Below are 22,228 nucleotides of genomic sequence, written 5' to 3'. Positions count from 1 at the left end.
GAAACAATGAGTAATAATAAAACCAGAATAAACACTGGTGAACAGGAGGCTTCCTGTTCTCATGCAGACTGCTTGGTCACAGTGTTGATGCCGCCTGCTGTCGTGTCCTGTGGAACCAACAGACTGGTGTCAGTGATCTGCAGCTCAGAGAGATTCACTCTCAGCTTCGTTGTATTTTCATCTGTAATATTCCTGTTGTAGCTCACTTCAGTCCTGAAACCTGGAGATAATGACTCTAGTCAGTTACCTTTGGTTTATTGGAGGACCTGCATCTAAACCAGCTGAGAGAGAAACAGAAGTTTATTAATAAAAAAGGTCAGATGAATGTGTTTGGTTATTAAGGAAGAAGGTCTAACCACTGAAAGACAGTCCTCATAGTGATGAGGTTCATGATAATGTGAGATTATTATTAAGCTAACCTCTCATCTGAACTTCCCAAATACAAAAAGTTTATCAAATGTCCGACCAGAGAGGAAAAGGTACTGGACCACTGCTACACCACCATCAGCGGTGCTTATCGTGCCGTCCCCCGCGCTGCACTGGGTCTGTCCCACCACAGGATGCATGGTGGTCCCCCACCAACAGCTGAATGAGCACACAGACACTGTGACGTCCTACATCAACTTCTGCGATCACGCACCAGGGAGCTACAACAACGACAAACCCTGCTTCACAGATTCTGGTTTAGTTGTAAAGTTACATGGATCATCAGACAGGATCCAGTCAGTGGTTCCATCGCCTTTGGTGCAGTGATGAAGAGAGGTGGATCCCTGAGACACCGAGCCAAAGCTCCTAAATCCTGTTCCATAACAATTAAAAAAACATTATAAAACCAGATTCCATGAAGTTCACGCATTCCATTATTCAACTATTATACAAAAAAAGGAACCAACATGTCACCTGAAACAAAGCAGACACTCAGTAACACAATGACCGTCTCCATGTTCACACGTTTGTTTCCTTTATACACTGAAATAATTTGTTGTGATCATATCGTTCTTAGAAGGGTTACAAACATGCGACTGCCTGACTTTCAGAGAAACCTTCCTGTTTTAGATTCAGACCAGGAAGTTACCACAGTGAACTTTTAAGTTTATGATGATGTCTTAATTTATGCAATGGACACTGTCTTCATTCTTACAGGTCACATTAAGTTCATTTATTGGTTTGAATATAGCAATGAGAAAATAATTTCCTGCAGTGGGTTGAGGACCAGTGATGGTCTCTCCAACAGCTGCAGAACGATGCTTTGCTTGTATGCACAGCATTTTGTTTAAGCATAAAACACTCAGCAGAAAAGCAGAAACAAGATCTTGGTGCGTACGATAATGAAATTGAGTGGTTTCAGCTCAAAGGAACAGCTCTCTGCTCAGCTGTCATCCTGGTAAACTAGAAACATGGTCCATGGTTCACCGCTGGATCATCTTAACACTAATAAGTTTTTCCCATTTTAGGATTAACAGTGTGAAAGCACAACAAGCAGTGTGGAAGCACAACCCTAATCAGAGCTGGCTGCTCATTAAAGCATGAATGCTGTCATGAACACCCTGCTTTAACAGTAGGACATGTGTTTCACTGCAGGACAAACACATTTTTCTGAATCATGTATCAAAGCTACAGAACATGGCCGTAAAAACAAAACAATGATTTTTGTTCAGCTCTGCAGACTCCAGCTCAATGCTCCACTCAGCCTGGTGATGCCTGAAGGAACTCCTCAGTGTTCAGACACATTGGTTCTTGAGTCAGTGCAGTTCTAAGGAGGACGAGGATGATGAAGTCAACCTGCAGTGGTGGAGAAACTCATTCCTGAGGTCTTGTTGAGAATATTGTCCCTATAACGTTTGCTGGGCTTTGGTGGACTTCTTCTTCATCAACCAAATTTAATTTATTGCCGTTGTGAAGTAGAACCTATAGTACTGTACATCATACCCGGGTCACTGAGGGTCTCTGCTGTGGACCTGCAGAAGTCTCACATCTGTCCAACCATCACTCTGCTCAGTGGACTTTATTCACACTGACTGACAAACTGTCGGAAACCCAACAGCACAAAGTTCTGTACGATACAAGGCATCATCAAACATGCACATCTGTATTAATTAATGAGCTGACCATCAAAGCTGCAACAACAGAAAGCATTTCCATGGTTTAAGGCCTCTGTGGACTCATTTCTTCTTCACTTGACCGTACAAAACCTCTGGTGCTTTTTCTTTCTGGGACGGGTTGACCTGTGCGTAAACCGTGTCTTGCTGCTGTCCAGCGCCGTCCACTGGGCGAGACGAAGGGTCGCCACTCGTCCTGGAGAAGCTGATCTCACCATAATGGATGAGTTCTTCTCCTCTGGCTGCTTGTGGAGGACTTGGATTCTCACCTGTTGGACTCTGAGGAAACTGTGAGGAAAAGAGCTTGACTGTAGTTCAGTTCGTGGAAAGTCTGTTTAATGTGTTTTTGAGCAAGACATGGGGGATGGGTCAAATGCAGAGAACACACTCCCCCAAAGAGGATCAATAAAGTATTTGTCTATCTAATCTGGAACTGTAGAGAAATAAAATCCTGCTTCCCCTGCACAGATCAACTCAAACTATGATATATAATATGTTTGTTAATGGGAAGGCCACAAGTGGTGAATGTCTAACACACCACAAGATGGAGTACTTAGTCCTCTATGACTTACAGTTAGCAGGAGAGAGGACAATGTGTAGAAATGAATTTGGACTCAGTTGTTGAACTGAAGATCAGTTTGACAGAAAACCAAACATGATGTAGGCTGAAGGTTTTCCCTGTGGTTTAAGTAAAGTATAAACATATTTGACTTACTTAGCTTTAATGTGAACAAATGGTTGGAAGTTATGTTTCCCAACATTAACTGGTAGGTAAATTTTGTTTATCAACTTGCTACAGTAATAAGGAACTTTATGTAAAACAGTTATTTGTGTACTTTTTCTACCTGCGTCTGTGGAGATGGATGTTTGGACTTCATCCACCTGAAAGACGGGAGAGTCAGTTAGTGTACTGGTCCTATCACAGGACAATGGTTTATCACATGCACACGGCCCATGAGAGCAGCTAAGATCAAGGCTCAGTTCAATTATTTAAGTTCTGATTACCAGATCCTATGAAACAGAAGGAATGCTGAACAATAAACACAGGTTGTTGTTGAGTGAAGCTAGAGAATGTTACTTACCAGAAGGCAACAATCACACAGATGATACAAATAGCTGCAGCTGTTCCCCCAGCAACAGCTTCCCATGAGAACGACCCTGTTCCACCAGAGGCTAAAACAATAACAAGGAATTTTTATATTGCTTTGCTGTAAAATAGGTTGAATGTAAAAAAATGTCCTTCCAGGTCAGTGTTTACCTCCAACAGTCAGATGAATCTGTTGTGATGGCTGGGCACCCAGGCCATTGGAGGCCACACATTGGTAAACTCCTCCACCTGTGGCATTAAATGTGTAGAAGGCTCCTTTAGATACGTTGGCCTTGGCTCCATCACTGCTGATCTGGAACCAGGTGAAGCTGCTGACAGGAGGCCTGGCTCTGCTGGAGCAGCTCAGGTTCACCCAGCTACCTGCTGACACCACAGCTGATGGACTGATGGAGGCTGAGGTGTCCTTGGGGGCATCTGAGGAAAATGGCACCTTGACTGTTAATTCACATCAGCTTCATGTGGCCACAGGATCCAGTAACAAGCTGTGGTTGACTTACATGAAACATTGAGAGTCTGCTGAGTCTGTGCTGTCTTGATGTCTCCAGTCACAGGATATGAGGCAGAACAGTTGATGGTGAGTTCATCATATTTGTCTGACAGAGTGATGGTCTTCTGGATCTTAGTAGTGAAGGTTCCATCTCTGTTTCCCTCTCTGTGGTTGTCAGGCTCTGCTTGTAGATTCCAGGTGAGTTTAGGAGGGAGGTGTGGACAGGGAGTGGAAGCTGAGCAGGTTATAGTCACAGACACATCCTCCCTCAGATCACCTGAGATTTCAATCCTGGGTTTTTGAGGAGAATCTGTGGGTTCACATTACATTTTAATTCTAAGCTAACACAAGCTTAGAGTTTGCAGTTAGTTAAATCGTTTTATTTTATTCTGGGTTAATTAGAATAGAATAGAATGCCTTTATTAATCCCACAGCGAAGAAATTTCATCAGCAGCCAGCTTGACCGGCGCTGAGAGTTATTCCAGAATAGCAGATCAGGGTGCAGAAGAGACAGGACAAGGACACTGCACGCAAAAGTAGAGTGGGAGCAGAGAGAAAACACGCCTGCACTCCTCAAAAGGCGGAACACTAAAGGTTAGAAGAACAATGTCATGAACTAATATCAATAAAATGTTTACCTGTAACATTGATTTGAACAGGATCACAGGCAGCTGTTGCTTTTAGTGCTCCATTCTCTATCCTGAAGTAGTACGAGTCTGTGTGTGTTGCTTTCAGATCAGAGAACAGAGTGGTGCAGTTTCTCTGCCTCAGGTTTCCAGTGATATTCACTGGATAACTGTTAACTGTCTTACTGCCGTTGTAGATCACATTGTTTGGGTTTAGACTAAATCTTGGGTCATTTTTAATCCACACTCCGTAGATGGTTCCGCCGCTGATGGTTTGATTTTCTGGTTTAGTTTTAAAGCTACATGGGATCATGAGACAGGATCCAGTCAGTGCTTCCATTGTTTTTGGTGCGGTGATGAAGAGATCTGAAACCTTGTTGGGGCACTGAGCCAAAGCTGCTGTAAAACGGGATCATGAATACAGTAAGTTTAGCTTGAAGACGAACACCATTGTTTTATGTTGTTTGTAGTTATACAGAAAACATCTTCTAGTCAGGACACATTAATGTTTAGATTAATGTTTAAATAATTGAACCAACCTCCAGAAACGCAGAGGACGCTCAGTAAGACACTGACCGTCTCCATGTTCACACACCGACTCACCCTGATTAGAAACACAGTAAAAGAAGGCGCTGCTTAGTTTCTCACCACTCTCAACTTCCTTTAAAAGTTAAAAACTTCCTCCAAATAGTTAAAGAATCGATGATCGACATCCACGGAGAGTGACTGATGGTTTGTTATAATGAAGTGTGTGTTGGAGCAGAGTGTAAGTTTACTTACGTTTCCAGATGAGATCTCTGTGTTTACAGCTTAACAGTACAATAGCATATAAATTACAGTTTGTGGATTCGTAGTAAATAACAAGTTAAATAAAATAAATAATAAAAGTAAATAATAAAGTTTATCCTATTTTCAGTAAATGAGCCGAGTTCCCAGTTTGGTGGCAGACGTGTCGTCTGAGCTCGTGCAGAAGTCTGATGTTATGACACCGATCCACCGCTGAGTGTGTGGCAGTGTGTAACCATCCGGTTTGTGTTGCCCAAACTCACAGGAGCCACTTCTGTTACTGTAATAAACGAAAGGAGGGAAACTGTGGTTTCACATCAATTTGTAACCAGTAGGCACATGTTGTTCTCACGGGTGTAAATGTTGGATGTCCTAAATCTTCCTTATTGCAAACATGACTGAATATTAACCACTTCAGCAGCAATGAAACCCAGAGAGAGAGTGTGTGGTTTAAACCTGTGAACCTCATGTGTCTCGCCTCTTTCCAGCTTGTTTCCCGTTCTGCATCGGTCTCTGTTTGAAGTCACAGTTTCACTTCCCCGGTCACTTTACACTGAAAGCCCTTTGACTCATATCAGAGCTGGGCATTTGTTCAATGTCTGACACTCTGGTTGTAGCTCTGTAGCATCTGCCGACCCTCCACCAGCCAGTCACTCACTCTGATGTGTGTGTGCTCTCCTGCATGTTTAACCCAGGTTCCTTCTGTAGAACGTCTTCACTGTGGTCTCATAACCCACGCAGCACCTCCTCCCAACTGAGTCGCAACAGCGTCAGACCACAGAGATCTTTGTCTTTTATGAGACTCCTTTATTAGTGAAGGCTTCTGCCTAAAGGAGCATCATCCTATAAATACATTTTTAATCCTAGTCTGCACCAGTTGTTTAGAGGTGTTCGTAGGATAATTATGAAGCCAAGTGTATTCACTGCTTTGTAACTTTTTAACATGTTATGTCTATTTACAGGTTTCTGCATCAGTTAAGGATCAGTTCTCTTTGCGACATTAAGGAAGCCAACAGCGCGCACTGATGCAGAACGCGATGTGTCACCCATGAATTATGCAACCACCAGACCGCGGTTTCAACACATGACGCGTAATATGTCAAAATATAACTTTCAAAATGTCTACAAATAACTGATGGATGGTTTAGTGGCGCATTCAAGACAACGAACCATGAGGAGCTGGAGCTGTACAGTATATTGGCCCCATAGGAAAAAAGATGAGGCCAGACGTCTAAACCAAGGTGAGGGATGCTCTGTGTCACAGCTGTCGGTCTGTGCCAAGCTCATTTGGGTTTTTGAGGTTCTGGTCTTTGGATGCAGGTTTAATGCAGCAGAGCATGAAAGGGAAATGGTTCTTTGGGTTTGAACACGCCCCTGCGTCTTTATGGTGACTTCACAGAAAAAGCTCCAGTGAAAAAAGTCACTTTATTTATAGCCGTGTATAAAAAGAACATATTGGTCAACATGCTGTACAACACAAAGCGATCACACCGTTAAACACAAGAATAAAGACATAGAAACACACTGAGGAAGATCTGAATCTGCAGGAAGAGGTGTGGAGGCGAACAGGCCACCGCATCATAATAACCATAAGGAGCATCAGTGTCTGTTCACAGAAGCAGTTTGATACTGAAAACCCAAAGACTGAAGTTGTACCTTAGATGAGTTTTACACATGATCACAGATAGTTTATTATTATTATTATTTGAAGTAGTAGCTGTAATATTTTCCAACCAGTAGCCGGTCAGCTGTGCTCTTTGTTACTTCATCAGTGTTTTCACATTTAAACATACTTGAGCTAAATAACTGCACAATAAAACATTTACAATCAGTGTAACTCATCAGTTCTGTGGAGGGAGGACGTTGTGTTCTCCGACTCTGGTTCTCTGGGTTGATTGGATGATTTTCCATTGTGTCACAGTGATCACACTGGTTACTGGTCACATTAGGTGTCAGGTCAGCTGGTGATGTAATTGGACGCTGCGTCTGGCTCAACATCTGTTCTCATTAGTCAGTGCATTTCAGCATCTCCCAACCAGAGCGCGAGCCTTCAGCCTCCTGTGTCAGGGCGAACACAGGTGAGTCCTACTGTTTATAAATGCTTCTCGAGCCAGACGGCACCACTGGCCAGCGTGCAGGGTGATTAGACTGCAACTCTCCAAGGGGACAGGTGTTTTATTGCACAGCTGGAGCCTGTTTTACTGAAGTGGGGTTGAATTAATATTTTTTTGCAGAGCATCACTTTAACAAACACGAAAAGCATCTGTAGAAGGCAGAAATAGCTGGAGTCAACTTTAGCAGCCTCAAACCCAAACAATCAGAGTCAGAACCAAACCGCTCCAGACTGAGCTGACCTATTGACCTACTGGTGCAACAGTTAAAAGTGTCCTCCAACCTGCTTGACCACAGTTCAGCTTATTCTTGTCAAAGAGTAAAAGCTTTTACGCACAAGAAACAAAACATCAAGAAGCGGCTGAACTAGAAACACACATTATTCCAGTGCCTTTGGGCAGACGGCGCTTCCTTCCTACATGACATGACAAATGTTCATCAGACGGAACCTGTGGCCTGAAGCTCCTCACCATCCAGCTTGTACAGTGAAAGAGGTTCCAAAGCTTAATCAGTTCACACAAGCTCTGACCTGACAAAAGAAACTTAGAGTTTGACCACAATAAATTATTAGTAGTAAAAACGCTTCAAGCCAGTGTAGCATTTAAACACAACGGACGACACCACCGCACTTTAGGACTAACTACATCGAAAGGGGTTTAGATTCAATAGCTTTCAGTGCTTTTTTAAAATGAGCCAATCAGAAAGATCCAAACATGATCAATGATTCATGATTGTCACTGCACTAATTAAACATCGTCGTGCATACGTTTTTTTTACTTCATTTGTGCTGTAGAGCCGCAGCCCCACCACCGGGGGGCAGTACTGTCCTCTGACCCTTTCATGTGAAATACAAAACATTCACTTTAGGCAAAAAACACCTGTGTATTTTAAAATGAGTGTGTGTACAGTTAAAACATCATGATTATGTTGTGTAACTGTGTTAGTAAATCTAAAAACAGACGATCACTCGTTTGTTTTGTTGAGAAGCTGCTCAGTGTCCATGCAGCCGGCTGGTTGGTGTGCGAGAACAAAGGGGGCGTCTGGGACTCACTGAGCAACACTCGGTGTGCAGGTTTAAATCCAGTGTAGCTACAGCCGGAGCGTCTCCGTTGACGTGGCACACAGTAAAAAGCTGCTTTCAGTACTGCCACGTGTAGTCTGAGCCTGAGTCTGAGCCTGAGGCGAGCTAGCGTCCAGGGTTGTAGAGCAGCGGACCCACACCCAGGTACTCCAGGTTCTCTGCTGCTGGGAGGAACACGTCGGCCCCAGACGCCCGGCCGGGGGCCTCGGCCTGGTAGTCTGGGTTGTGGAGGCAGCCGCCGGCAGCCGCTGGGAGCCAGCTGTGGGCCGTGTTCATGTATTCTGGTCCTTCAGGTGCTTGGCCTCGGGGCCTCAGCTTCACAGGCGGGGAGGGGAGGGAGGCGGCTCCCCATCCCTGGCTCAGGTCCTCGTAGTTGGGATTCAGAACCTCTGACAGCCTTCTGCTCCGGCTGGTTTCGCTCAGACTCTGGTTCATGTACTCTGAAACCAAGAGGGAGGGGCTTACACACGTCGTTTGCTAATGGTTCTGATATTATAATAGATATAACCGTACCATGAGCGCCGAGCTGTTTCTCCAGCATGTTGTGGGTTGGGTCGGTGATGTAGCGCAGGCTCACGTTGTTCTCTGTGGCTGGTTGGCCGTTCTGGAAACAGAAGCGTGGTCACGTTACACTGTGCTGGGCTCGGTGGACTATTCAGCGCGTTCTGGTTCAACATGGCGTGCTGTGAGGTGCGAGGCGTGTCGTACCGCGGCGTTGCAGGGCCGGAGCTCGTGGTTCCCCCGTCCTTTGTACGGCAGCAGGTATTCTTCAGCATCCACCACTTCGTCCATGTCGTCTGAGCTCAGCAGGCGGGAGTAGAACCTGCTGTCGGACGGACTGGGGAGGTTCCCCTGAGACACGGGTCGGCGCAGATCAGACATTTTGACACTTACAGACAGTCAAGTTCTGCTTAGAATAATTACTATGATTTAGCTTGAATGTTTGAGGCCTGTGGTATTTATGGTCGTAGTATTAGTGTGTATTGCAGCAGCTGACTGGGTTTTCAGTACCTGTATGACCAGGTACCGAGACGGATCTCTGGCCATTCTGGAGAACTCCGCTACCAGCTCCTTGAACCTGATCCGGCTGGACGGGTCAATCATCCAACCTGAGGGTGGAAACAGGAAGTCGTGACACCAGGTCTGTAGCTAAGGGACGTTTCCTGCTGACATTAGTCTAGAAACGCGTCTGGACGCTGCTCTAACGCTTCCTGGGTCTCTTTCTTGACGCTCTTTCGGTACATCACACCTTGATTTGCGGTTTCTCGGCTTCCTCCTGACAGCTAGTCTACAGGCGGTTGGGCCCCTGTAGGCCCATCAGACCTCCGTTCAGTGACAGCATGTGTAGACTGTGACAACATGTTCCTCTGGGTTCCAAGTTTCTGTCTAAAGATGTTTTCTGTTCACCTGAGGAGAATTGGGCCAAATGAAGGAATGAAGTATATTGAAGCTCTAACTCCTCCCTCTTACATTTGACCATGATCATGTAGACATCAATGGTGCAGATGGGCGGCTGAGGCAGGCGCTCTCCTTTCTCCAGGACCGAGGCGATCTCGCTGGCTGGGATGGAGTCATATGGCTTGGAGCCAAATGTCATCAGCTCCCACACTGTAACGCCTGCAGTGCAGAGACAGTTCAACCCGCACGCTGAGTACGATCACAAGATTTACCCGGATGCTGTGTCTGCAGGAGCAGTGGGTGGGACTGACCGTAGCTCCAGACATCGCTCTGATGTGTGTAGGTCCACTGCAGGATCGATTCCAGTGCCATCCACTTGATGGGAACCTGTGGAGTGTGGACCGTGAGCATGTTTCCACCGGTCTCTCCACACATGGTGCTGTCTTGAGTGTTGGACCTACTTTGCCTCCGTCAGAGTGGTATTCCTTCTCATCGGTCGTGAGCAGCTTGGCCAGGCCAAAGTCTGTGATCTTGACGTGGTTTGGATTTTTCACCAGGACGTTTCTCGCTGCCAGGTCTCGATGCACCAGGTGATGCTCCTCCAGGTAGTTCATCCCCTTCACGCACAAACAAAAGCATGATGTGAAGCGCTGTAGTCTGGTACACACGGCAGCACTCAGGTTCACAGGCAGATTAATGTTGCAGCTTTTCGCCTGAGCTCTTGACCTTGTTTGTGCTTTTCCCATCATTACAAGATCCAGATGAGACAAAGAGACACTGATCCGATTAACACAACCTCCTCACACACACGCCTGCTGTATTCAGGCTAATAGGCCTCAGCAGGCTTAAAGCGAGCTGCAGTTAGAAATTTTTTTTTTGGATTTTCTTCTCGTGGGCAAAGAAACTGAGGCTCAAGCTCGTGAGCAGACGCTACTTGACGACCCACCTTGGCAATCTGGACACACCAGTTTAGCAGCCACTGGGCCCCGATGTTCTCCCTGTGGTGTCGGACGTAGTCCAACAAGCAGCCGAACGGCATCAGCTGAGTCACCAGCTGGACCGACGACGTGAGGCAGACTCCCAGGAGACGACACACGTGAGGGTGTTCCACGCTGGCCATCACATACGCCTCCTACACACGCACATGCACACACACAGACACACACGCAAGCAGACACACACACACGCAGATGCACATGCACACACACACACACGTACACACAGACACAAACACGCAGACACACACGTAAACACACACACACACACACACGCAGATACACACACACACACACACACACACACACACACACACACACACACATGCACGCAGACACACACACACACACACACACACACACACACACACACACGCAGATACACACACACACACACACACACACACACACACACACACACACACACATGCACGCAGACACACACACGTAAACACGCACACACACACACACACACACACACACACACACACACACACACACACACACACACACACACACACACAGCACACACAGCATCCACCATCACCAAGGGATGAACTATGAGCCAGTCAACAGACATTCATTCACTCAATAATACTTTAGATTTCTTGCACCAATCAATCAGTGGTCACAATATTCAATCTCTCCTCTGGCTTTGAGAAGGAAAAGGACAGTTTAAGTGAAAAGGTGAAAAGACACTAACGTTGAGGATTTCCTGGTTGGCCTTGGGTAGCGTGGCTTCTCTCAGGACTTTGATAGCTACTGGGATCTTCACATCTTCTCCTTCAGGGGTCCACATTCCCTGAACACACAATCAAACCGGCATCAGTTTCCAGTCACTTCCTGTATTTACACAGTAAGAACCCAGCTTCGCTGCCAGTCCCTCACTCTGACCTTGAAAACGGTCCCGAACGCTCCAGAGCCAAGAACCCTGATTTTCTTAAACTCGGACTCCTTTAGAACTCGGAGCAACACCTGGTTCGGAGCCTGGCCGCTCGGAGCCAGCGGCTCCACCAGCTGCAACACATTTCACATCCATTTTATTGATTTGATTAGACAGAATGCTCAATAATCAATGACCCGTTCATGTCGTGTAGTTAATAACAGCTCTTTAGTCTCTTTACCTCTCTCTCCTGCAGGAGGCGCCGCACTGTCCTCCTCCTCTTAATCCGCCGGCGTCGTATCAACACGGAGACGAGCACCGCCAAGACCACGGCCACCAGGAGCCCCCCAACCACACTGGCTGCCAGGGTGGGGGGGTTAGAATCACTGTGACAGGAGCCAGCACGTTTAACAGTGGGAAGGTGTGAAGCTGCTTTCAGCGCATTAACCTACGAACGGCTGCCTTTTAATGAGTCTATGTTAAAGTCTTACCCTTTACATTTAGAAGGGCCAGGACCAAAACACCTGTGAACACAAAACAAGCAGCAGTCAGACGTGTGCGACTGTCTCCTGGTGATGTCACACCGAGTGTTGGGTCTGAAAATACCACAACAGCACTGATACACACAGAGACGAGAACAATATAGCACACATAGAGCCAACCAGTTTTTACTTGGCCAAGGGGAGCTCGCCTGAGATCTTAGCATTGTAAGCGCTTCACTCAGAGACCACCAACTCCAACGAACTTCCCCAAAGCACAACACTTTATTGATGCTTGTACACGCCTTCATCATCACATCATCACATCATTGCTGAACATGCGGATACACACACATTAGGCATAGCAGCACCCCTCCAACCCCTCACGCCTGAGTAGGAGCACAGAGCAAATGACAAATGTGACGAAATTGTTCTTCGTACACGACAATACTTTTAAACATGTGGTTAGAAGTCTGTGCACCTGTCAATGGGGTTATAAGGCACAGCAAATGCAAACCATAAATGGAAAATGGAAAAAAGTTTAAATGATACATAAAAAGATAAATGAATATAAATGAAATGAATATAAATGATTAAAGGATTATATGGGTTAAATGAAAATGATATCAAATAAACAACAATAAATGAGATTACTAATAGATGAAAATATACTTTCTCCAACACCGAGTCTCACCCCTGCTTGCAGTTCTGGTGGCAGGTCTGGCACTGGCCTGTCTGGTCCGGGTATTTCCAGATCAACGCGTTTCCATCTCCCACTACGCCTTGAGGGCAGTGCAACACGCAGTGGGGGCCATCTTTAAAGTTGGCACACTGGTAACAGTGGTCTGGACCCTGCAGGAGGGAGAAGATGTTACACTTGTGTCCTGATGAGCACGGCCCACTGTTTTCAGCCCCGCACACTGACCGGCCCGTGGCAGGGGGGGCTCCCTTCGCGCTGCAGACACTGGGGGTGGCACTCGACACAGCTGCTGTTCACCTCAACCTCTCTGGGTTCAGGAAAGCACAGAAGAAGAGCTGCTGTGGTTTCTACAGACACATGAGCCTGGCTGCGGCGGTAAGTGTGCGGCTGTGGCTCTCACCCCTGGATGCAGGAGGCCACGCAGCTCCCCCGACGCGTGGCGTGGGCACAGGCCACGCACATGCCGGGACCTGGACCCCAGCAGCCGTCAGCCGTACACTCCGAGTCACAGGTCTGGTTCTGTTGTTCTGTGGGAGCCCGAGAAACGCGTGTCCGTGTTTGTCAGAGTTTCACCTTGTTAAACGCAGACATGAGGAGAAACTAACCGCAGGTTTCAGGAGGCGCGTTATTGAAGGCGCTCATGCTTTGGAGGCTGGATTTGAACAGGTGAGTCCACTGCTCAGGTCTATTGTAGCAGAGCTGGGTGTTGTCCCTCAGCATCACCTTCCCAGCACTGATTTCCTTCAGAGAGCGCAGCCCCAGCCAGCGCAGGTGCTCTGCTTTCACCACCACCAGACTGAACCCTCTGCAAAGAAGCGGCAGCCCCGGTGAACCAACGCTCGAGTTTAATAATGTCCAGACACACGTCAGGAGACCTGAGACTCACGAGCGCGTCGTTCTTCCTCTGATGATCTCCAGGTTCTCAAACACCGACAGAGAGCTCATGTTTTGTGGCCAGGCCTGGATCAGCAGAAACCCTGCCGGACGAGAACACCGTCTGTGCCTTCACTCCTTCTCTGGACAAGGTCACTTACCGTCTGTTTTCCTGTCAGTGACAGTGTGATTTTCTTAAGCTGAGGTTCAGTGGTGGCACCTACCGGTGATTTCCCTCACAGTCCTGAAGTACTCCAGCTTGCTCGGGTCCATGGGTGGAACCTTATAGTGCGCGTCCCTGGGAGACACACACAGCTGTTCAGGTGGAGGCACTAAAGCAGTCGAATGCAGTGAATGAATGAAGCCAGGTTACCCGGTGAAGGAGGTTGCCAGGAAGTAGAGGTCGCCATTGATTTTAGTGCAGTTCCTGAAGGATTCGATGTTGGAGGTGTTCACTGCCAATGTGTTGATCAGAGTGCCGACTCCGATCCCATTGCAGGCTGCAGGAAAAACAAACCCGTCAGCTGACTGTTTCGGCGCCCTGAGCCTTGGTCTCAGTGCCTCTACCTTTAGGACAGGGGCCGTCACACGCTCTGCAGCGCTGGACTCCCTTCTCCTCCACCTCGTACATTTGTGAGCCGCACGTCCGCACACACGAGCCGCCCGTCACCACGTAGTTATCTACGGAGACAGAGCAGGGTGTCACGCGTATAGAGACGAGCAGCTGTAACAGCTCACCCAGACTCAGGGTCATATGTAACTGAAGTCTTACGCGGACAGGCCTTGACGCAGGTGGACCCAAACGTGAACTTGGCATCGGGGTTCTCGACCACCTCGTAGGTCTTCTGGTCGTAGATTTCCAAAGGAGGACACATATCTTTACATGTTCCGTTATCGTTAAAATCCCTGCAGGCCTGAAAAGGAAGCAGCGGCGGACGATGAACACACCCAAAAGCTGAACTTGACTTGGCCTTGATGTGCGGTTCGATAGTGGGACTCTCACCAGACAGTCGGTGTCCTGTGGTCCCGTGCAGCCAGCAGCACAGTGTTGATTACAGCAGTCACTGGGTTTCGGACCCAGACACCTTCTGCTGCACTGGCTGGCACACGGCAGCTTGGTCACTGGACCAAAGGGATCAGATTTAGAATTATGTTAGAATATGTTAGAACACAAGAATAAAGAATGGACACAAGATTCAAAAAGTGGCTTCACATTTCTGACAGTGATCCGGTCCCGCTGCCCAACACGAACCATGATCACAAGCCGGGTCACACCTGTCACCTGAGGACGCGAGGGGCAGGTTAATATCAGCAGATCAGCCGATGCAGAAACTACACAGCTCCTCCTGCTGCTACATACATTTATGTGGAAAGGAGTCCGGCCTGTAGAGGATTTTGGGGTCGCTGGCGTTGTCCAGGATGTCCCACCACTGGATGCTATCGATGTTACACAGCAAAGGATTGTGGCTGATCTTTACGCCTCCTTTCAGGATCTCTGAGGACGCAGTGAATAAAATAGTTTTAGCAGCACACTCTCTCGTCTCTCGTGTTGAGTTAAAGCTGCAGTGCAGGTATTCAGATTTTTCACTCTCTCCTCCTCTGGTCATCGACAGAAAGGAAAACACAGTATTAACTAGTCAACTAGACCAGTCCAGACGCCATGAGTCAACCTCCAGAGCATCTAGTGATTCAGAGGGTGCAGGTTCACGTTTCCCCTGATGGTTCTAACCAGTTCGTTCACAGCGTCCTGAGCCCAGCGCTCCAGAGTGGGCAAAAAAGCAAACACAACTCCTCAACGAGATCCACTCGTGTTGCTACACATCCTTCACTGTCCAGAGCTGTTTGATCTAAAGCTCCCAACCACAGATGCACCGTGATTGGTACTCCGCGTACCTGCAGCGTGTTTAATTACTGAGTAAACATGTTCCATGAACTCCTCACTGGCTCCACGTATCTGAGCACATGTCACGAACTCACTGTTTAATTACTGGGAAATTCACGACTCAGTGCCCCTGCAACCGTCCGCCTGTGGACGTCCTCATCGCCAGCTATGACGCGTGTGTGTGTGTGTGTGTGTGTGTGTGTGTGTGTGTGTGTGTGTGTGTGTGTGTGTGTGTGTGTGTGTGTGTGTGTGTGTGTGTGTGTTTACCTGTTAGGTTGCTGAGCTGCAGTTGTCTCAGGCCGCTGGTGTAGTTGAGTGTAGCAGATGAGCTATTCCTGTTGTAGTTGGAGATCACCAGCAGAGAGTAGTGGCCTTCATAAAGGATCTGACCTCTGATCAGCCTCAGGTTAACCAGGGGGATGGTTGCTGCCTCATTCATGGCGATCAGAACGTGGCCCCCGACTTCTTCGATGGACTGCAGAAACAAAGATGATGCTGAGTGAAAGTCTGCAGCTCCCAGAGGTTTGTGATAATGGCTCTAGGGAGAGTTAGACTCATCTAGAGCAACCAGCTTTCATGGTGTTCACCTCTGCAGCCCAGACAAACGTGAAGGTTCGTTGTTACACAACACTGTCACCACGGCAACAAGTAAATCATTTGTAATTATTGGCGTCATAATTACAGAAACCTGATTAGGAAATTGATCGGTTATACTTTTGTACATGTTTTGCTGTGAACGGACCTGGAGGAAGGACAGGTCCTGGTGCTCCAGGGTGTAGGTGACCTCCAGGTTCTCCAGGACCACAGAGCAGTGGGAATACATCTTCACCATGTTGTCATAGTGATTTTCACGTGTCCCCAACAACGTCAGCTGATTGCTCATCCCCTGACAAACTGTTGGACAGAGAGGGAAAGATTAGAGCTGCGGTTCCTCCACAGACCAGGAGAGAGAAACTAGGGGGAACAGGAACCACGTTAGTTTTAGTGTAGTATTTGTAGTTTCCTAGATTTATTAAACCATGTGGTCACGTGGAGCAGAGGAAGGTGTGACGCCCTTTCAAGGAAACCGCTCCCCCCCAACCAGTCTAACCATCCGACGGCGGCCTTTCACTCATGAGTGTGGAATGACGCCTGACAGGCTGAGGCTGTCGCCTGCAGCAGCGTACAGCCTCCGGTTCCACACAGAACCTCTGATGACATGGCCGGACCCACTCACTGCTTACCGTGCAGTTACATCAGCAGAGTTGTGACGTTCTGCCGGTGTTTGTCATCTCAGGCAGGTTTGTCCGCCTCACCTGACCTGATTCTGACCGAAGCCCCACAGCTCATACAGCAAAGGAGGAGGCCTGAACTGCTGTCCTTTTGGTCAGTGAGGTATGACTGGATAGTGTGGTGGTGCTTAGGTAGGTAACCAGCAGGACAGCATTCACAAGCAGTGAAGTAAGCAGCTTAGCCAGACACCAGGAGAGTCAGCGGAACCAAGTGATCACTGCTCGATTACTGCGGAAGCTCTGCTGTAACTGAGGTGTCCCACAGTCTTCTACCTAAATGGCTCTCTGGCTGCATTCCTATTGGCCGGCTCCCTGCTGTGATGTCACGGCGGCAGCACAGCTGTTCCTTGCCTTTGTCCGGTCACTTCCCTTTTGTCCATTAAGTCTGGTAATGAGGAATCATTCATGAATCATCAGTGTTTTTTTTTGTCTTTCCATCTGTCCGGCGCGGTTCCCACTCTCTCGTCCCCGAGGCCTCGTCCTTCCTCCCCTCCTCCCATCCATCCTTCCAACCTCCTCTCCCACTCGTGTTCTCCAAATACTCCATCCTTTCTCCTGCTCCCTATGTCCCTTCGCTCCTCCTCCATCTCTCTGCGAAGACCTGGTGTCACATCCTTTATAAAGCACTGATGAGGGTGCAGATTTTCCAGTGGCCTTGAACTCATCATGGTGGATTTTAACCTGTATTTGTGGACACAGTGAGCAGTGGCGTTCACTGACAGTGGTTCAGAGACGTGTCTGGGTCTATGCCAAAACACACTGAGTGCATGGCACTGATGAGCTTGATAGCATTAGTCACTCATTACTGTCAGGAAGTCTCCATACAAGCATTTACATAAAGACAGCATTTGTTGAATGAGTTCACGTTTACTGTGACTCTCTGTTTTGTATGTTTGGGTCTTAATGCGAAGCCACAAGTTTTTATCTGTAAATGATACGATGAGAGACGCCGGTGATTGTGACTGTACAGGTTCAGCTTACGCAAGTACACACACGCTATTTGTTCAGAAACAGGTCTGATCTGTCGGGCTGTGCTCTCTTCATGCCTCATCTGACTGGAGGTGTGTGTGTGGCTGGATACCAGCGAAATGGAAAATGCCTCGTGCATTTTTCTCTTCACACAGATCGAGATCCTCGGCAGCTTTCACAGGCGTTCGCTAATGTACAGGAGCTCTGAACTTGTCGTGATGCATTCACTGTCCTAAATGAAAACATGACCCACAAACGATTCAGACAAACATTCAGAAACTCGCTTTTCTGAAATCAAAAGTCTCCGCAGCTTCTGTCTGCCTCTGTGTGTTTGCACAGACAGACTGTTCCGGCCCAAGGCCACAGTCAACAGGGCACTGACCCCTCACCCGCCTCAGTCCATGCCGACTGCTGCTTATCAAACACGCTACAACCTTGATGACAACAGATTAGATCCGTTTCCTCACCACCACTGAAGCACGTCACTATTCCTATTAGTTGGACCTTCAGCCAAGGTTGTTGGTCCAACGTCTCCACCTGTAGTGGCACTGCACAGGTTTCAGATCATACCCTCAGACCCTCCTGATCAGAACTAGAGCGATGGAAGCGAGCGGCACCTCGCTGTCTCCCCCTCTCTCTTCCTCTGACGGTCTGTGAATGTGCTGTTTACCGGCGCTGAGCTCTGGGCTGAGGCAGCGCAGGTCGGGGTCACGATGCTGTGATGAATGAGCAGCTCCTGACTGGCGTCTCAGAAGGACGTTTGTCCACTTGTTGACAGTGTGAACCCATGAACCCAGTTTGGAGCAACAAGCACAGACCAGATCCGATCAGGGTTACAAACTAAACCACTGATCAGTCACCATCAGAACCGACCCGATTCACTGAGCAGGTTCTAGTGTGTTATGGTGCGTTAAATGATGTCGTTGTGTGAGCTTTAATCGACTGTGAGGCTCCGGGTTAAATCTTTTCCACTGAGTGCGACCTAAAACGAAGCCGACTGTTTTCTGACTCTGGTGAAGTTTAACAGTGCAGAAACAATGAACAGATGTAAAATGAAAATCGATGATCCCAGTGTTTAGCCTGGAGCATCACCACAAAGATCAATACCATATAAAAGCAATGTTTCAACTGTGGTTAAAAGCTTGTATTGATGTAATAAGAGTCCGTCACTCACACATGAACTAGTGGACGTGAAACTGGAGCCTGCAGTTACTGTTGGCGCTGCAGCAGCAAATTAGAGCATCGGGCCTGTGACTCGCAGCATTGTCACCTATAACTAGTGGAACACACTCCGAACCACCAACAACAACAACACAGTGGCCTTGTCTCACACACGGTCCAGGAATGTCTGGAGCAGCTGAGAGTCTGACTCAGCACGTTTGAGCTCTGCTCGGAAAGCAGTCCCAGAGTAATGTTGGTCAGCGACTCAGGTCCAAACCTCGGCAGTTCTGGTTCGGCGCTGAATGCATGGCCACAGACCTTTGCAGTGTTTCTGATTCAGTGTCCAGTGGTTGGTCTGAGCCGGGTCAACGGCCGTGGATCAGCTCGCTGCTTCGCCCCTGACGGTTCCGGCCCGGCACCAGTGGCTGCGTCTGCGGCCGCCCTGCTCGCCTGCAGCGCTGTTTCAGGTCAGAGCGAGACTGTGCTTGTCTGTCAGGAAGACGCTGCTGCGCTCTCACTCTATTGACACACAGGAAAATTCCACTGAGCCGTTGGCGCGGTGTCGGCGTAGCTGTGGAGAGGAGGCCGCTCCAGAGCTGGACGCTCAGCTGGGACCTCGGCGCCTCACGCGTTCATGATCCGGGGACGGAACCAACGAACTGCTTCCGCTGCAGGTTCCAGGTGTGGGAACGGCCGGCGTGCGTGACCTCTGACCTCCAGGAACCAGCTCAGGCTCAGCCCGTTTGTCATGGGAGCAGACCTGTGTATCACTCACATTCTTCACATTCCAGTTCGAAAGCTGCCTGACGGCTGCGGGTACTTGGCTTCACCCGACAGCCCACGTGTGCTTGGAGAACCTGGTTCTGTGTCAGCGAGTGAAACACGTTCATGGCCGCGTTCCCTGAAACTCAACCGACCACCAGCCTGGAGTTTGACTCATTATGCTAATGTGGTCGTCGTGGTTACCAGGAGAATCTGATGGCCTTTATTCTAGTGCAAAGTTTAGCAGCGTCCAAGGAAACACACACACACACACACACACACACACACACACACACACACACACACACACACACACACACACACACACACACACACACACACGCACACACACACACACACACACCAAGGTCTTTCTGTCTTTCTCAAAAGCAAACCCAGTGAGCTCAGGGCTGATTGACACGCACAGTGTGTCCCTGTTTGCAGGATGAAGGTCAAATCTCAGCAGTCACAACAATCACTGCTTCATCATTTCCTGAGTCGAAAGCCTCAGAGTTCACTCTCTCAGATGTGGATGCTCGACCCGACGCCTGAGCCCTGGAACCAGAGAGACTGAATGTCCACAGACCGACCGTTTAAACTCTGGTGTCTGACCTCAGCCCAACTCGCAAGTCACAGTGACCTGCAGTAACCATAGCAACAGCACTAATTCCTCTCAGGGACTTGTAGGAACTCCTGCAATGTTAAACCTCCTCAGAATAAAGTGGATCATTAGAACCTTTAGAACAGTGACAAACATCAGGACCGTTAGAACCTGTGTAACTTCTGTGAGACCTCCAGCTCCTAAATCACACGTTAGACCTCCAACAAAACCTTCACAGCTTCTTCAGGGATTCCACATCCGCCAAACACTAAAAGCTGTGTGAAGCCGTGGAGCTTCTCCAGAACCAGACGGAGGCCAGCGCTGCTCAGACTCCAGGTGTCTGCGTCTATTCACAAGGAAGGCCTCACAAACAGCGGCTGTAATGACTTTAGACAATAAGTGAGTGCTGTCAGCGGTTTTCACTTAGAGCTGAACAGATAAGAGTCAGAACGGTGGAGCTCAGCGTTTCCTCCATTCTCTGCTTTGTCTTTTCTCAGACCAACAACTGACTCAACAGCTCAACGAGCGAGTGATGTTTTGTTCCATCACAATTGACCCATTCATACGATCACGTCTGGGCTCAATAATAGACCTGTTCCACAGAGTGAAGAATGAGCATTGTTACAAGCCTCGGAATAAGTGGACCAGGACCTAGAACCCATCCAGACATCGGGCCGTTTGTTGACAGTGAACGTCTTGTCCTCCCACCGGAGGCGGTCGAGGCAGACGGGCCCTGAGCCCGGTTCTGGCTCCGAGGGGCCGATGAACTGGATTATGGCTGGGCAGCACCAACGCCAGGCGTTAAACCGGAGCGTTAACCTTCCAGTTCACCAGTTCACCAGAAGCTGCTGTCACTGTTTCAGGACGTGTTTCACTGCAGGTTCAGCAGCGTCTCACTGGTACGATCCGGCACCGCTGCCGAGCGCCTGACCCGGCTGGATAAGCAGCTCAGAGCCTGGACCCCAACATCAGACGTTTTGTGTTTGACACATTGTTGAAGGTAAAGAGGTCGAAGCTGAGTTAGTGAGTGCAGTGACAAAGGGCCCAGATGTGGTGTGTTCAGCTCAATAAGTCTCTCTGATCCTAATCTTTGGTCCGTTCTTGCTCCGCTGGGATTTTTGCCTGCTCAGACAGGCAAAATAAGCAGGAAACGAGGAAATGAACGTTTAATTGGAGACAAATGAGTCTGAAGCGGCTGAAGTGTTGTTGGTCCTCGGATCCAACGCTTTTCTGTTGGTTCGCTCGTGTAATATTTAAACTATCACAATGTTTAGGTGATGACATCATTACTGAGTTTCTGGCGGTGTTTACAGTGAAAACAGCAGCGGAACTCTTTATGATCCTGTGAAGCGTTTAACGCTTGGTTCTGTTCTCACGAGTCACCGTCACTCAATGAAACCACCTCCCTCATTAACAGATCAGTAGGTTCTAATAGTTCCCCAAACGGTTCCGCTGCGGATTCTCTGGTTAAACGACAATAAACACAAGCTGAAGTACTTTTTCAGACTTGAAGACTTTTTCAATACAGCAGCTACGAGTGAGAGTTCGGAGAGTCGGAACCGCAGATGTTACAGCTGAGCGCTCGGTCCGGTCCGGTCCGGTCCGACCCGCTCCGCAGCTCTCGACCCGGTTTGACCTACCTTTCCGGTCGGGACTGGTGCAGCAGCAGCGTCCGAGCAGCAGCAGCATCAGCGCCGCTGCGCCTCCGGAGAGAAACTTCATGTCTGCGGCAGCTTCTCAGCTAAAATCCTCAGATTCGGTCCGGACGGGGAGGACGAACCGCTGCGCCATGTGCGGCGGCGGAGCTGGAGCTGGGGCTTCTGACACCAGGAGCCCGGTGGATCCAACGAGGCTCGGCACAGAGGCGCACACCTCCACCCCTGCTCCAGCTCCTCCTCCTCTTCCAGCTCCTCCTCTTCATCGAACCCCTGCAGCTCCCCGTCCACCACTTCCTA

The 22,228-nt window shown here is 48.6% G+C and overlaps 2 protein-coding genes across 2 annotated transcripts; both read right to left on the bottom strand.

Moving 5' to 3' along the window:
- Positions 1–3,331: 3,331 nt before the first annotated feature.
- LOC114852869 (sialic acid-binding Ig-like lectin 7) lies at positions 3,332–5,332 on the bottom strand. The gene is made up of 5 exons (XM_055507709.1): positions 5,101–5,332; positions 4,860–4,924; positions 4,333–4,716; positions 3,705–4,004; positions 3,332–3,621 (listed from the first exon to the last, which is right to left on the bottom strand). The coding sequence occupies exons 2-5, from the start codon at positions 4,903–4,905 to the stop codon at positions 3,347–3,349; spliced, it is 1,005 nt and encodes a 334-aa protein (XP_055363684.1). The 5' UTR covers positions 4,906–4,924; positions 5,101–5,332; the 3' UTR covers positions 3,332–3,346.
- Positions 5,333–6,517: 1,185 nt separating this feature from the next.
- LOC114853312 (melanoma receptor tyrosine-protein kinase-like) lies at positions 6,518–22,133 on the bottom strand. Its single transcript, XM_029146548.3, has 27 exons — positions 21,914–22,133; positions 16,252–16,403; positions 15,777–15,984; positions 14,988–15,122; positions 14,841–14,909; positions 14,631–14,749; positions 14,400–14,541; positions 14,195–14,308; positions 14,001–14,127; positions 13,852–13,925; positions 13,641–13,731; positions 13,360–13,559; positions 13,155–13,281; positions 12,980–13,061; positions 12,749–12,906; positions 12,067–12,099; positions 11,817–11,961; positions 11,587–11,709; positions 11,396–11,494; positions 10,644–10,829; positions 10,159–10,314; positions 10,009–10,084; positions 9,770–9,916; positions 9,311–9,408; positions 9,008–9,151; positions 8,813–8,903; positions 6,518–8,739 (listed from the first exon to the last, which is right to left on the bottom strand). Exons 1-27 carry the CDS (start codon positions 21,993–21,995, stop codon positions 8,405–8,407), a joined length of 3,513 nt encoding a protein of 1,170 aa, XP_029002381.1. The 5' UTR covers positions 21,996–22,133; the 3' UTR covers positions 6,518–8,404.
- Between the last annotated feature and the right edge of the window lie 95 nt (positions 22,134–22,228).

The sequence above is a fragment of the Betta splendens genome, chromosome 4 (assembly GCF_900634795.4).
Source record: "Betta splendens chromosome 4, fBetSpl5.4, whole genome shotgun sequence".
NCBI classification, from domain to species: Eukaryota; Metazoa; Chordata; class Actinopteri; order Anabantiformes; family Osphronemidae; genus Betta; species Betta splendens.
Note: the sequence above shows the minus strand (reverse complement) of the source record. Positions and strands in the feature narration are given on the sequence as shown.